Source organism: Diorhabda sublineata, chromosome 3 (genome assembly GCF_026230105.1).
Source record: "Diorhabda sublineata isolate icDioSubl1.1 chromosome 3, icDioSubl1.1, whole genome shotgun sequence".
In the NCBI taxonomy this organism is placed as follows: Eukaryota; Metazoa; Arthropoda; class Insecta; order Coleoptera; family Chrysomelidae; genus Diorhabda; species Diorhabda sublineata.
Window position 1 is genome coordinate 17748025 of NC_079476.1, and position 14078 is coordinate 17762102.

Sequence of the window (14078 nt, forward strand, 5' to 3'; positions counted from 1 at the left end):
TGGATTTTTTAAGTAGAATAAATAGCACAGTTAAAAAGATTAAAGAGTTTGAACTGTTGTACAACCCATTTTAGTACAGGCAAATAAGGTGAAAGTAAATAATAAGTAAAATTTGTGCTCTTAAAAGAAAAATTGTTTATCTCATAAACTAATCACTTTAACCTACAAGTATTATACATTTTTGAAATCAGCTCAAAGAGGAGTATCCAAATTTTATATAAAAAATATGAAAAGTAATTTAAAAAAATAAAAGGGATGCTGCTAGGGGTGAGAGGGTGGCTTTTCCAGTAAGTTTAAATAAGCCATAATGCTTGCCCCTTCCAACATAAATTGACGTGGTTTTGGATTTTTTCTAAATACCAGTATTACAAAAGTTATTAAAGGTGGATACTTTTATCTGAAAAGCACTGTATATAACGAAGGTGACTGTATTAAGTTTTGTTCCAGAATTACCTACATGCACCTTCCCTTACAGTCGAAATGGCTTTATGTTGGCAGCGAAAGAGGAAACGTCCATGTAATTCAAATAGAAAACTTCAATCTTTCCGGTTATGTAATTAACTGGAATAAAACTATTGAAGCGTTAGTATCAAATATGTTTTTCTTTATTTCAATTGAATTTTATAATTGAGACATACTAAGTACATTTTACTAACAATTACATCGACTTGGATAGTGTAAGTGTAGTGGTGTGTTAAGTATGAATATCAACCAAAGTTTCCAGAAATACCAATCAGCATAACAATGTTTCTATATAATTTATTCTATTAATTCCCTATGATCTATACGTAGTATTGAAATATTTAGTTTGATGCGAGAGCTTTTTTCTGAATTTCTACATTGTGAGAAAAAAATTGCATGGATCAATCGCAAAAAACAAACTGGATTTGTTGGATCACATATTTGCTCAAATTTATCTTCTGATTCGCGGGGAAAACTACCACCGAGCCTGCCAAGAATCGGGTCATCTGTGCCAGAAATAGAACTTACGACATCGACATGTGGCAAAAATTCTCAGAGACTTGGATATCAATAAAGACATTGGTCCCGATGTAATACCATACGTAATACCATACCTAACCAACCAACCATCAATACAATCATATAAAAGAGGTCTCTTCCCAGCAGATTTGGAAGTTTTTCCCATATAAAAAAAAAGAAAAAAAGACCGTCCAATTGCTTAAGTACCAGCAATTTCCTATGTGATGGGTAAAGTCATTTACCAGCAAATCTTGAGATATCTTGAGTCTGCTAACATTATCAGCGACCATCAATACGGCTTTCGGAAACATTTATCAACTAGATTTCTCCTGGTCTTTGTCACTAGTATATGGACTGAAGATATAGAGGAAAATGGAGAATCGCTCATCTACTAGCTTCGTTGTTTAGGTCCAATCAATCGCTATGGATGCACACACCTCAGAGAAATTTGAGGTCAACGCTGGTGTTCCGCAGGAAAGCATATAGTCACCTACTCTCTTTCTCCTGTACATCAACGATTTACTCAAAAAATCTGCAAACCCGATTAATAGTTTCGCTGGTGTCGTTGGTCAAATCAGCCGCTCCAATAAACCAGCTAACCCCCAATCCGTAGGCAGCAATATATCACCACCAACAATACAGATCTTGAGAACATTTAAGAGTGGAGTGGAAGCTATCTACTTGAGTGTAATGCAGCAAAGACCCAGTCTGCTGTTTTTGCAAAGAAGGCTGGCACTGCTGTACAGGATTTGGTCCTGTCTGGACATAAAATATCAAATTCGCTTGTTGGGTGTTGAGCCGAATTAGCTAAGGCAGCTTCGCAAAAACTTACAACCCTCTTTTAGACCAAAAAGCTATAACCTCTGCAACAGCTTCTAATCGTTTACGAGTCCCAGATTCGTTCATCTTTGGAGTATTTCTAGCACATTTGGTCCCCGGTATCCAAGAATATCCTTAGTATGCTGGACTCAATACAGAAAAGAACAATCCGACTTATGGGCGACACAGAGTCAAACAGAAACCGGGACATCTTAGAGCATAAACGAAAAGTTGCTAACCTGACTCTGTTTTGCCGATACTACCATGTCAGATGGTTTTTCCAGCTGTCCAACATAACCCCATCTAGAGCAATATTATCTCAAGACCTACTCGACAGGCAGACGTGACACCTGAACATTGAGTTTGGCTACAGACGCTCAGAACATCAATTTATCAGGACTTCTTTCTTTGTAGAAGTGCAAGCTACCAAGGCACGTCTTTCCTGAGCACTACAACATATAGAAGTTCATGACCAATATCCGCAGGTATCTCCATACTACAGACACCTCTCGAACTACTCGAGTCTAGAAGGGTTGTCTAGTATAATTCCACCTAGAGCAATACCTACTCGACGCGGCTCAAGAACACCTAGTTTGCCTGCAGACGCCCAGAACGTCAATTTGTCGGGTCTCATTCTTTGGAGGAGGTAAATCAGTCTCTGAAGACGATAACTTGGTTATCGAAACGCCCGTCACCAGTGTAATTGTGAATGTTGGTGTAGTGGAAGTGTAAATAGTGTGTTCAGTTGATAAATTTATGTTTTTAAATTTCCAACTACAGATAATTATCAATGTTAAGTCATATTTTGATAAAGACCTATAAAGTCGAAATTTTTTACATGCTTTAAAAACTAAATTTCAATTAGAAAAAAAAAATAAAATAATGAAATTTTAACAACAAAAAGTATAGATAAATTGATTATTAACAATTCTGATTTATTTCCCAGGTCTCGTAAAACACATCCCGGGGCAATAGTACATTTAAGTGATAACCCTTTAGACGCTAGTAAAGTACGTTTTGTTGATTATCCAATTTCCAAATGAGTTTAACGTAATTATATTTCAGTTGTTGATAGGTTTTGATTCAGGTCAAGTTGTCTTATGGGATCTTAAGAATAAAATGGTCGATATGAGGTGGTTAACCAGTGAATTAAGATCTATCTCGTGGCATTACGAAGGAAAACAATTTATGTGTTCACACACAGACGGAACTTTAACCACGTGGAGCTTGAAATCACCTACTAAATATATTCATATATCGCAACCTCATGGTAAGCGTGAAACTACTCGAAAATTTAATTTGTTTTGATGGATTTATTTGCAGCGAAATTTACCAAAGATGGGAAACCAGAGCAATGCAGACCTATTTCGAAAGTTGAATGGAAGACGTCTAGAACGGGGTAAGGCTTGTGAAACTACAATACAATATATTCCCTTTCTTATTATATACAGGGTTATCTTTCACAATCGAAAAAAAAGTTAAAAGGTGATGGTTTTGCGTTGAAACTAAAATTCAAATTGACGCTTGATATAAATATTAAATTAATTCATTCAATAGTCAGTGGTTATTGCAAAGAGAGGGTTGTCTCTTTGCAATTGCGAAACAGTAAGGATGTTGGTATCGACAAAATGCTCGATGAACACCACGCTCTTCAGAGAAAATATAATTCAATATTCGTCGAGGCATCAGCCAGGAAAATAGTTGTTTTCTCCTTTGAAGAACGGCAGACTATATTTTCGAAATATTAAATTTCGAAATAATTTCCAGGGGTGAATAGAGGAAATCGTATATTTTATGACGCAACTGTCTTAGTAAGTCAGGTGCCGCGTTTATGGTTGTACTTGATTCGTCAAAGTCCCAAAATGATATCCTCGCATTCCCAAAATATTGTAGCCATCACTTTTTTGGTACTTTTCATGACCTATGTCTTTTTTGGCAAGTGGTCTGCTTTCCGATACCACTCCATTGAATCGTTTTTGGAAATGGGATCATAGTAAAAAACCATAGTTTCATAACCTCTCACATTTGATCAGATTACGCGGCAAAGCTCTAAAAATCGATCTCAATATTCTACTTAATGTTGCTTTTGATCTGTACTCAGAATTCGAGGTTCCCACTTTGTAATAATTTATGTCATATTTATATGTTGATCCTTGGAAATGTCTGTGCTGCAATTTCTTTTGTTTTTAGGCGGCAGTCACTAAAAACAATTTAAAAATTTTCTGGAGTAAAGCTTCTTTTAGACCCGTTCATAAATATTTTTGCTAACCCATTCTATTTACTAAATGAGGCCAAGAACTCATGAACATACCATGTATTCCGTTTAAAGTTTGAAGTTATTGAAATAAAATGACTTTTTTACGCACACATATTGTGTGTTGTATGTTTAAGCGTTTTCGTACTTTCAATTCCATGTGTTGCAGCTGCAAGACTCATTCTCATTCAACGATCATTATGGAATTTTTTTTGACCGAACCAACGATATCATCACATACGTGTTCCAATAGGAACGTGTGACTCTATACACGGTCAGGTCTTCGATGAATTTGCTTCGAAAAGCTTTTCCTCGCAAATAGATAAGTCGCTTTGCGTGGCTATCAAGGTCACTCAACTTGACTCTTATGGATTTTTTATTGAGCTACCTCAGATAAAGACTTCAGACAAACAATCCGCGAAGTATTTTGGATTTTTTATGGACCTGTGTCTTCAAACAAACAGTTATTTTGATTTCATTCTAGGGAATATTACGTGATATTTTCTGGTGGAATGCCTTATGACCAAGCTAGTAGAACACCTTGTATAACAGTTGTATATAGTAAAACGACAACAGTTCTAGAAATGGAACATAATGTTATCGATTTTATCATACTTTGCGAATCACCTTATGCCAGTGGTGAGTATAATTTTTTCTTACTTTTAGTCATGAAATAATAAAAAACTTTATATACTCCCCATTAAAATAACTTTAACGTGTCGCCATACTCAATAAAAACACGCAATTGAATTGAAACAATTTGTATTATATAAAATATAGTCCGTACTATACAATTTTTTTCAATAAGAACATATTGTTAGCCTATGTGCTCAAAGAAATTGAATTTACTTTTTTATATAGTCAATGATTTCTAATCTCAAATCTTTAACAGATCAATTGTTGTGTTGGAAGTTGTTCAAATAAGATTGTCAAAAAAATGCCTTGTCACGTTTCACCTATTCAAACATGGACAACTGTAATATAGCTTATTTAAAAGAGCCAAATGATTTATGATGTTCCTTTATAGTGTTTTATTTCACCACATTCCTAAGGATTTTTTTGCCTTTAAGTGTAATCATCACTAATGTGCTTACACATTCTTTCTTTCAATAATATTGTGATTATTAATTCTCCCATCTCTTGTGTGGGATTTCCACGCAAGCCAGAAAAAGTGTTTGGTCGATTCTTCCTCTTTCCAGTAATACGTACCTTGGTTATTACTACTCTAGAAAACTACGGGAGCACCCATACTCATGTACTGCCCTTTAAGCTCCTGGCTAGGTGGTGGACTCACTATCCTTTGGTTTCACTGCTCCATGTATTCCGCCAACTCTTTTTTTCTGTACCCTCCTCTCCTTTCTCGTTACATCTACGTTTCTGCGGATGTAAATACTTATTTTTTACCAAAAAGTCCTTTAAGACAATGCCAACAATTATCAAAATGGCAGGAGACGATACACTATCTGTATGTAGTGCACTCCGTTGCTACACGACCCAATCTCTCCCCTTCCTCTCCTTCCTCGTTTCATCTTAGTTTCTGTGGATGTAAATACTTATTTTTCACCAAAAGGCCAATAATACAATGCCGGCAGGTGTCTGTCGTGCCATTCTAATTCCTGATTAGGTTCTGGATCCACTATCCTCTGGTTTCACTGCCCCTTTTATTCTACATTTTCTGCATTCTATTTCTATTTGTTTAACCTTCCTTTATGCGAAGATAAATCCTCATTCTTTACCACATTTTACATCCGGAATCTTGGTCTTATGGAGCAGTATAGCTTCAGTAGTAGATATGCTTCGATGTCCCGAGAAGATTATTGCGGACTATTTCCTTCGAAAAATTTAAGCCAACCAAAAAGCTGTAATATTTTATGTTTACCTAGCAACGATCAAATTTCAGCGATAATACTGCACTAGTGCAAATTATCGATAATTTGCACTAGTGCCAAATTTTCGTCTAGGATTAATAAACATCATTTGGTTTTAATTTTATATTTTAAGAAAAGGAACAATTATTGAAAATGCAATTAGAATATACAACTTTACTGGAGGCCGACGATGGTGTTTCTATGCTGCTTCCACCACTTCTTATTGTTACTTCGCTACTGTCATTTCGCATTTTAAACACAGAATTAAGTTTATTTTAGATTAAATTTTTCTCAGGAAATAGTCTGCCAAAATGCCCTCTCGTGTATGTCAAATTGTCTCATAATTTCCTCGAGTGCGCATTCGTGCACTCGAGAAAATTAAATTATCGACAATTTGACATGCACTCGGGACATTAATATTGATAACATAGATATGGAATTTTTCTTCTAATGTAATGAAAATGTTGTCAAACTTATCCGCATTGACGATGTCAAGGGGTTACTTCCAGTGTTAGGTCTTTGACGGATGGTGTGGTTTTTGCTGATGTTAATACTTGATTCACTGCACATCTATGATTGACTTTACGTAAAAGCAATGACAATTCACTGATTAATCATCATCACTTAGCTCATCTGAGTCCACTGCCGGACCAGTAATCAAAATCTTATAAGGCGGAAGTCATCATCTCGTTGGTGGTTAAGATTCTGGATAAACTTGAGAACATTAAGAATAGAATTTTTCAGAGCTTCAAGAACCTTACGGGATCATCGCTCTCCTTCAAAACGATTTGGTGATAATGGATTTACAAACTCCGGGCTTTCCATGTCTAGAAAATCCTTATCCCATGGATATTCACGAATCTCCAGTAACTTGTTGCAGTTATTTGGCAGACTGCCCCGCCGATCTTATACCCGCTTTTTATTCAGTAGGAAGAGCGGGAGCAATGAAAAGATCGGGTTTTTCCGAAATGGATTGGCCGGTTAGTGGTGGCACTTGGCCGGCCCACGCATGTACGTACGCCGAAATAATCATGACGGGGTAGGTTTTTAATAGTTTTCAAATAACATTTAAAAATCGAATATTAATTTCAGGCATTCCGATGGGAGTATAAAATTTTGGGACGCTAGCGCCGGTACTTTACAAGTATTATATAAATTGAAGACTGCCAAAGTTTTCGAAAAACCCAAAGCTAGATCGTTAGAATCGGAAGATGAACCTTTCGCTATTGAAATAATTTCCTTGTGTCCGGAATCGAGGAAATTGTGTGTAGCCGGTGCTTCGAGTCACGTCATACTTTTTACGTATAAAAAAACGGATAGTTTCGATGAGGTAACGGTTTTAGAGATACCTATCACGTACGAAGTACCGGATGAAGGGGAAATATCACCAGATTGTCAATTTTCTGGACCTGGGAGTGCTGGATCCGGTAACAAATTGGATATGTTAGATATAGACAGTAAAAGGGTAAATATTCAAAGTCAATTTAATTAATTTATAGTTTTTCTTATAAATTTATAAATATAAAAAATTAAACTACTGAAAGTGATAATGGAATCGCGGGTTTTTTATGTAAAACTCAAGCAGGTGAGGAGATGCCTGTGAATGTAGATCTTGAACGTTTGGGCGTCTGCAGGTAAAATCGGTGTTCATGAGCCACGTCTGCCTGTTGAGTTGGACAGATGGGATTATATTGGACAGGACTCGGAAGAGCATCTGCCGTAGTAATATTGGTAAAACAGAGTCAGGTCAGGAACCTTTGTTTTATGCTATGAGCTGTCCAAGTTTTTGGTCAATTCTGTATCGCCTTTAAATCGAATTACTCTCTTCTGTAATGAGTCGAGTATCCTCAGAGTATACTTGAGAGCCGAGCTCCAAATGTGCTAGAAATACCCCAAAGATGAACGAACCTGGTCTCGTAGAGGATAAGAAGCTGTTGCGGAGTATAGCTTCTATACCTTAGCTAATTCGGCCTCGTCACTATGCCAGATCATATTGTTCCCAACCACGTCCAGACAGAATGAAATCCTGAGCCACAATGGAGCATTTGTAAAAACATTAAACTCAGTCAGATTGATTCCATCTCGCTCCAAAATGTCTTCAAGATAACGACTTTCTTCATGACCTTGGCAATGGTTGTGACTAACGCAATCGGACGGTAGTTGTTGGAACCGTCTTTTTTATTTTTTTGGTATGATTTGTACCCTTGCAAGTATCCAATTTTTTTTCAACGATAAAATAAGTTTTAACTTACTAATGTTGAGTTTCGAAAGAAAAGCCGCCAACACTGCTTACGTTTCAATAAAACGAATTCTGATAAAAGAAATAGAAATATCTTGTTCCTGTTAAGTTTGTATCTTTTTTTTAGTCTATAATTATTAGTGTCTTCCTTATCATCATTGACACTAAATTTGTGTCCACAATTGGTTTTCGCAAACTTAAAGTCGAATCCATTATGAGATAAGCACACCGGACTATTTTGAACCATACACTTATCAGTCTACGATCCAAAAGATCCCTCAATCAAACCTTACCATGTGACATATTTAAATGTCGATAGAAAGCAACAAAAAGAAAGTTGAATTAGATGGTAAAGGGGAGCAGAAGAAGAGGACAGTATTGAAACTCTTCGTTCGATTTGAAAAACTCATCCTCTACCATTATTATTGATATTGAGAACTATAAACGGCAACTTGAATAACCTGAGATTTTACGAAGGATGCCCAAACAAGAGCCTTTTTAATGTTTGGTGTGAGCATAGACTAACCGAGGAACGTTATTGGGTTCATACTTACAAAAATATACTGAAACACACTGTTTATAGTACCACTACACCAACACTCACAATTACACTGTCTGACGCACGTTTCGATAACCAAATTATCGTCTTCAGATACTGTAGGTAATCTGAGATTGGTTACCGAAACGCGCAGACAGTGTAACTGGGAGTGTTTATGTAGTGGTAGTGTAAACAGTGTGTATCAGTATGAAATTCTATCTTAGTAACTGGAGAAATATATTGAATCATAACTAAAGCTAAAAGCTAAACATTTAATAGCATGGCACTCAACACCGTTGGTTTTAATATTGACAGATTTTTTCCAAACGACTGGGACTTTGACAACGGCAATAACCCATAACCAGCGTTACAATGATGAGAATTAGATGAGTTATGAGGAATTGCTGAAAAAATTTTCAAAATACAGTTAATAATAGGAAATGTGCAGAAGAAGAAAATAATCTATTTCAATACATGTGAGATACATTAAAAACAACAGGAGCATCTACGTGAAATCCAACTTAAAAGGAAATGTCTTGATATAACAGGTAGATAAGCAAATGTATTAATTTTGAAAATCTATGGCCAGATGCAGAAGCTAAATCTAAAGAAAAAAAATCAACGATTTTAAAGAAATTTTTCAACTTGTCATCCTGGGCGACAAGAATTCTAATCGATTCTTAAGAACGGTGTTGGAGGCGGAATTTGAATATGACATCGATAGTGATGGTGTCAACTTTGAACTCGAATTGGAAGTGGATAAAGAGTAAAATAGTTGGATTAAATAATCTAGAAATATATCATATTTTTTCATTTTGTTGTAAAAACTTTTCTCATTATTAGTAAGTTTAGTATAAAAAAAACTTGATATGTTTCGGGAGGTGTCTAAAGTTCAAAATACTTCCAGGACGGTTCATTACTAAAGGTAAAAACCGGCAACCAAAAGAAACTTCCCGGTTTTCAAGCTCAGCTAGTTTGTCTAACTCCGTGGAATAATGGGGAGCCTCCTAGTCACATTTCCGCTCTAACCGTCAATAGTTCATACGGGCTGTAAGTATATTATTCTCTAGGTGGCAATGTTATGATGTTTAACATATCAAACTTAGTTATAAATATCATATGAAAAAACAACTCAAATGGTTTCATTTGGACGTTTATAAGTTTCCAATTTGTCACACACTACACATCAGAGGTTTTCTCAAACATTGTTCAGAATATCTTTAGTAATTGTTGCCACGGCTCAACTCAATCTTATCTCTTCATTCTGATACGATCGTTGATGAAGTCTCAATGCTAGACATCACATGGAGTTAGGTCTGATGAACGTTTAGCTAGTTCTGGCATTAGAACCTTTGTAACCAATACAGTATCCTTCAACTAATCGACTACATCGTTAGGCTAGTTGGGAAATGAAGATGTTGTTCATGTTCTTCCTACTGTATTGTATAAAGGTAAGAAATACCAAAAGAAAACGCCCATAAACTTTGCGCTGGTTTATAGTATTTGTATCATTTCGTGAGGATTTTTTTAGTTCTAGATCCGCACATTATGAGTATTTTAACACTTGGTTGTAAAAGTTTCCTTAAAACCACCCAGCAGTTAATATTAATTTACTCGTTGAATTGTGTTTTCACTAATTCTATACTAATACTAAAAAAAGTAAGCCGATATTTCCATACTGATGAAATCAACTATGGACGTTGTGATTACTTGGAAGATCTCAACCGAACTCAATACGGATCGCCCTTGCACAGTCTTTGTAAACTGTAAAACGCAAAACGCTTTCTCTTCATCATTCTCCATCTTTGCCATTATCGCAATCTAGCGGATAGCGCACTGCACGCACTTGTGACAACAAACAAAACTGTTTGAGTTGTTCTTTCAATTGATGTATTAAATACTGAAACCTCGATATTCATATACTTTCAACGAAAGCTTTTACATCGTTCTTCTCTAATTTTTTTTTCAAATATACAGTATGGCGTATGGAAATGAGGCTGGTATAGTGATAATAGATATAGAACAGAAAGTGTGTCTTTTGAATGTCGGTAGTCCAGATATGTACGGAGCTCAAGATCCTTATTCCCGTGTACCGAGAAGTCCGAAAAAAGGTCAGTTAGCAGCAGAAACAGGAAATGTTTATTCCGATAAAGAAGATAGACAACCTCGAAGTCCCAGCATAGATCAGGTTAGTTATTTGTTGTAGTAATTCCACGATTTATATATAATTCGTAAATGGATATTTAATTTTTTTTTAATTTTAATTTTTATTTTTCATGATCAGCGTCAAATCGATCATTTAGCCTATTTGAAGGATTAGCTTTGACCGTCCTGTTGTGGGAAGATTTTTTATTTAATTTCAGAATGCTTGGTAAATTTATAGAAAAATTCAGTTGCCAGGAAGCAAAATTGATTAACAATTACTATCAAATAGTTTTTGTATATAGCACAGAAATTTCAGTTTCACTAAAATTAATTAAGTAGTAGGATCTCAAATTGGAGGAACAATTTTTTAAAGGGATTGGGTGATATAGAAAATAAAACCTTTGTATTTTTTTTCTAACGCCAGCTCCAGATTCTCCACGAGGTAACGCCAGTGCAAGAATGAGGACGTGTCTCCTCGCCTCGCCTCGTTCCGTTTTTTATCAATTTTTCAGGCGCCAATCAAAGGACACGATATGGCGAGGCGACCAACAAGATTTTGGTGCTCGCTCATGTTCTTCATATATATTAGGGAGGCGTATAATTTTTAACAAGGTGGAGAGGAACTAAGGGAAAAAGTTTGGAATCAAAAATATTTTTTCTGCAGAGTGCAGTAAATGATTTTTGTGTTGTTTTGGTAGGCGCATTAAGTAGCTAACGCAGTCACTTGAATTGCGGCAACTTGTTGAATCGAGAGTGTGGATCAGCCTCCACTCGCCAAGATTGTGCCGAGAGCTTCTAGGATACACCTCGCGAGAGTCTGGAGCGGGTATTAGCCATGGTGTGATGGCTGGTACAGTATTGGTCATGTTATATTTTTCTCTTTTGTAATAATATTCCTTTATGGTTTTACAAAAGAAATTAAGTAATAATTTGGCTAAGTGTTATCAAAATAATTTAATTATATAAATTTCCATTAATATTTGTGGACATGAAATAATTTGAAGACAAGTGGATATAACTTGGACAAACGCACTTACAAGGTCTTTAATATCAACAGCTCATAAAAAAAATAACAGCTGATTTTACCCTTAGGATCAAAATTGATTCAAACCCTGATGTACATATATTAACAATATTTTTGTTCTAAAGTAACTCAATGAATCTGCAAGCTCATTCAATATTTATTGATCTTAGAAAAGTTTATGATAATGCTGCTAAATTATCGAAACTGTTCAAAATCATTGGTATTATCCAAAGCACTATGAGGATGTGCTTTCGCCATACATTGGCCAACCAAAGGCTTAATGGTGATGAATATCACCATTTTATTCAATTATTTTCGGAAAAAATCCTTTAGAACCAGAAGCTAAAGTACTATGAAATGGGTATTCCTATAGGAGAGGCTGATCCTGATCTTTTTAAATGACCGAATTGTCCTAGCACGTATAACACAAAAATTGTGCTACATAAAACATACGTTCTAAATACTAAAAGCCTTATTTTGGTTAAAATAACTGATAAGACTCGTAACTTAGTGTTGGAATCACGTGACTTAGAAGAGCGATAGATGGACTTACCATAGACGTTTATTATGACTTTCAAATTGATCGAGGCATTATGTTGTGCATAATCATGAGTGACATTAATTTCAAGCAATGGTGAGCAGATTTTGCTTCAGACTGGAGTCCACTACAGTACAGTACAGGTATTGAATCCACTACAATAGAAGCGAAATATCAATCGAATACGAATCATTATAACAAGGAAACTAGGTCAGTTCCACTGTATGTTTGAGCTAGATTCGGGTCGTTGTTTGATGAGCTATATCAATCAGTTGATTGCTATACTGGTCTCAAAAAAATGTGCCCTGAAGCAATTGCCTCTTTGGTTTTCAATGGGATGTTGGCTGTAATTAAGACGGTAGCTGATCGTGGTCCTCTTTGGCTACAAATATTGATGAAACGTCAATTAGAAAGGTCATCAAGGTAATATTTCGAGTCTCTGATATGTGTACGCCAAAAGAATATTTCATTAAAAGCTTCCGACTTATCATTGATCACAATTAGTCCATGTGTATAAGTTAAACACACATATTAAGTTCAAAAAATGCACCACCATCATTTTCTCATATAATGTCAGTCTTGTTTGCTTCTCGCTCTCCATTCTATTTAATGGATTCAGTTGAAGTGTTTTCTTTTCTTTAGGGAGGTGTCAGGCAATTGACTTCTTTTTTATTCTTTTTTTATATCTTTACTGTATATTTTCTGCAGTTTTTAGAAGAAGCAAATAATTATTCAGACCATTTGCTAGAACGATACCTAAAAACATCTTTTCAATCTACATGGTTAAGTAGATCATTGAATAAATGATCCCTCATGTTTTTTTGTTCTTTTCGTCTTTTCTGTTGATCGCAGCTCAATTGTTTCCTTGGATTTTAATATCTGGCGTAGTAAATAAGCTTTCTGATAATCAACATTTTTGAACTGGTGGCAATATTCCTTACTTTTCTTATTCTGGTTCGACTCTTAGTAGATCAGATGGGTCCCGATGTTCCAAGGTGCCTTTCTTGCCCCTCGTTGATGTTCTGCTGGGTTTATGATGACTCTCGGCTTTTTATATCCACACTATAGATGATAGTGATAAGGTTTGATGTTTGGAGCTTGATCTGGAGTTTCTGTTTGCACTAAATAACAAATAACATATGAAAGATTCTTTGTTAGATTGGATTGGTTTTAAGATGGCCCTGATATAGGATTTTTTTCCTCTGCAGGACTTAGGTTAATGGGATAGTTCTGCGTTTCTTTGGAATTGGATATAAAGCGAGTAGGCGGAGGGAGGGGACTCAATAAAGTGTGGTGGTTGTTTAATGGTAATTTAAGTTATAAAAAACACACAAGCTTCAATTTGCCTCAGCCTGGAGACAGTGCGAAGGAAATTTGATGAGAATCCAACTCGATTCCATAAATTGTAATGCCAAAGAAACAATCGTAACTGAGGTGGGAATTAAATCAAAGACCAAAAATGTGAAGAAGTATGTTCAAATCGATTTTAAGTTTAAGTTAAATCAGCTTTGGACGACATTAAGAAATGAAAATTTTTTTCATTTCTACCAATCATAACGTTCTGATTTACGCAAACCACGTGTTATTTATGGCTCTTTTAGCTTTGAATGGATTTTTTTAGAGTAAGAGCTAATATTTCCACACAAAAACCTCACCGGTCAAATCGTCTCTG

The 14078-nt window shown here is 35.6% G+C and overlaps 1 protein-coding gene across 2 annotated transcripts in view; it reads left to right on the top strand.

Moving 5' to 3' along the window:
- The window catches only part of LOC130441048 (syntaxin-binding protein 5), a 263671-nt gene that overhangs the window by 197383 nt on the left and 52210 nt on the right, over positions 1–14078 (top strand). For both annotated transcript variants that reach the window (XM_056774529.1, XM_056774530.1), the window contains exons 4-12: positions 448–582; positions 2747–2810; positions 2866–3070; positions 3124–3199; positions 4539–4693; positions 6667–6961; positions 7015–7387; positions 9607–9749; positions 10677–10887. In XM_056774529.1, the coding sequence (XP_056630507.1) occupies positions 448–582; positions 2747–2810; positions 2866–3070; positions 3124–3199; positions 4539–4693; positions 6667–6961; positions 7015–7387; positions 9607–9749; positions 10677–10887 (1657 nt within the window). The remainder of the gene's footprint in view (positions 1–447; positions 583–2746; positions 2811–2865; positions 3071–3123; positions 3200–4538; positions 4694–6666; positions 6962–7014; positions 7388–9606; positions 9750–10676; positions 10888–14078) is intronic.